The 1,261-nt window shown below is 60.0% G+C and overlaps 1 protein-coding gene across 1 annotated transcript in view; it reads left to right on the top strand.

Moving 5' to 3' along the window:
• Positions 1-161: 161 nt before the first annotated feature.
• LOC103779848 (rho guanine nucleotide exchange factor 16-like) overlaps positions 162-1,261 on the top strand; it is a gene marked incomplete at both ends in the record, with an annotated part of 4,251 nt that continues 3,151 nt past the window's right edge. The window contains 2 exons of the mRNA XM_008947492.1: positions 162-218; positions 603-763. Coding sequence (XP_008945740.1) covers positions 162-218; positions 603-763 — 218 coding nt within the window. The remainder of the gene's footprint in view (positions 219-602; positions 764-1,261) is intronic.

Here is a 1,261-nt window from a genome sequence, read left to right as displayed (position 1 = left end):
GCCACCGGCCGCACTAGAGGGCGTGCAAGGACCGCCGGTCGGTGGTGGAGGCGATGCTCCCCCCACGCTCCCCCCCATGCTCCCCCCGACGCTCACCCCACACTCACGCTGATGCTCACTCTGGTGCCCACCCCGATGCCCCCCTGGTCTCTCGCCCGCAGGTGCTGGAGGCGGGCATCCTGCAGAGGATCTCTCCCGAGGAGCGCAAGCGGCAGGAGGTGAGGGGGCCCTGGCCGTGCCCGAGCCCTGTGCCAGGGTCTGCTCGGAGCTGGGCTGGGCTGGGCTCAGCCCCGGGCTCAGCCCCTGCAGATGGCTCCGTGCTGCTGCTGCTTCCCCACACCTTGGCAGGGAAGTGGGCGATGCCTTCGGGTGCTGGTGGGAAATAGCCACTGGACAGAACAGCTTAGTGCTGCGGTGTGGTAATGACTAAACCACGCTGAAGTTTTTGATGTAGGCCAAGCAATGCACGAGATGGTGCTGGGAACACCGTGTTTCCAGTGGCTTTATGCCAACCAAATGTAAATAAGATGCAGCAAGTTTTAATTCACTGCCTTGTGTAGTCAGTTTGTGCTGTTCCATCTTCACTGCTCTGCTTTTTTCAGGCCATGTTTGAAATCATCACTTCCGAGTACTCCTACATGCACAGCCTGAGCGTCCTGGTGTGCCACTTCATGAGGTCGGAGGAGCTGAAGGAGACCATGACTCAGATGGAGCATCACCATCTCTTCTCCAACATCAGCGACATCCTGGCGGTCAGCACCAGGCAAGTGGGGGCTGTTGGCCTGGGACTGGGACCAGCCAGGCCCAGAGGAGGGGCCACTGGGGATCCGTTTATTTGCCATGTCAAAACAACTGTACCTTGGACTGTGGGAGGCACTAAGACATCCCACCTATTGTCTTTCTTCTGGAGCCTGGTGTCATGGCACACACCCCTGTAGTGGCTTCCTGCTGTTATGTGCTCAGGACCTGAATGGCTAGGGGCATATGGTCTGTTATCCTGACACAGTTTTTTGGTGGGCTGTAGTGGTGATGCTCAGTCATGTGGCTGTGATTGGGCACCAAAAGCTGGCTGAGCCCAGGTCCACACGCCTCGGACACTCCTGTTCACCTGGGAACTCCTCTGTGGGTGCCAGCTGGTGCCTCCCTTTGCCCCTGGGCTGGTGGGGCCGGTGGAGCCGTGGCTCAAGCACCGGGCAACAGCATGGGGCAACGAGTGGGACTCTCCCCGGGCGTGGGCAGGGACTCGCACGCTCGACAAACA

Source organism: Merops nubicus, unplaced genomic scaffold (genome assembly GCF_000691845.1).
Source record: "Merops nubicus isolate BGI_N331 unplaced genomic scaffold, ASM69184v1 scaffold46999, whole genome shotgun sequence".
Lineage (NCBI taxonomy): Eukaryota > Metazoa > Chordata > Aves > Coraciiformes > Meropidae > Merops > Merops nubicus.
The sequence above is the reverse complement of the archived record's forward strand: the minus strand, read 5'-3'. Positions and strand labels throughout refer to the sequence as shown.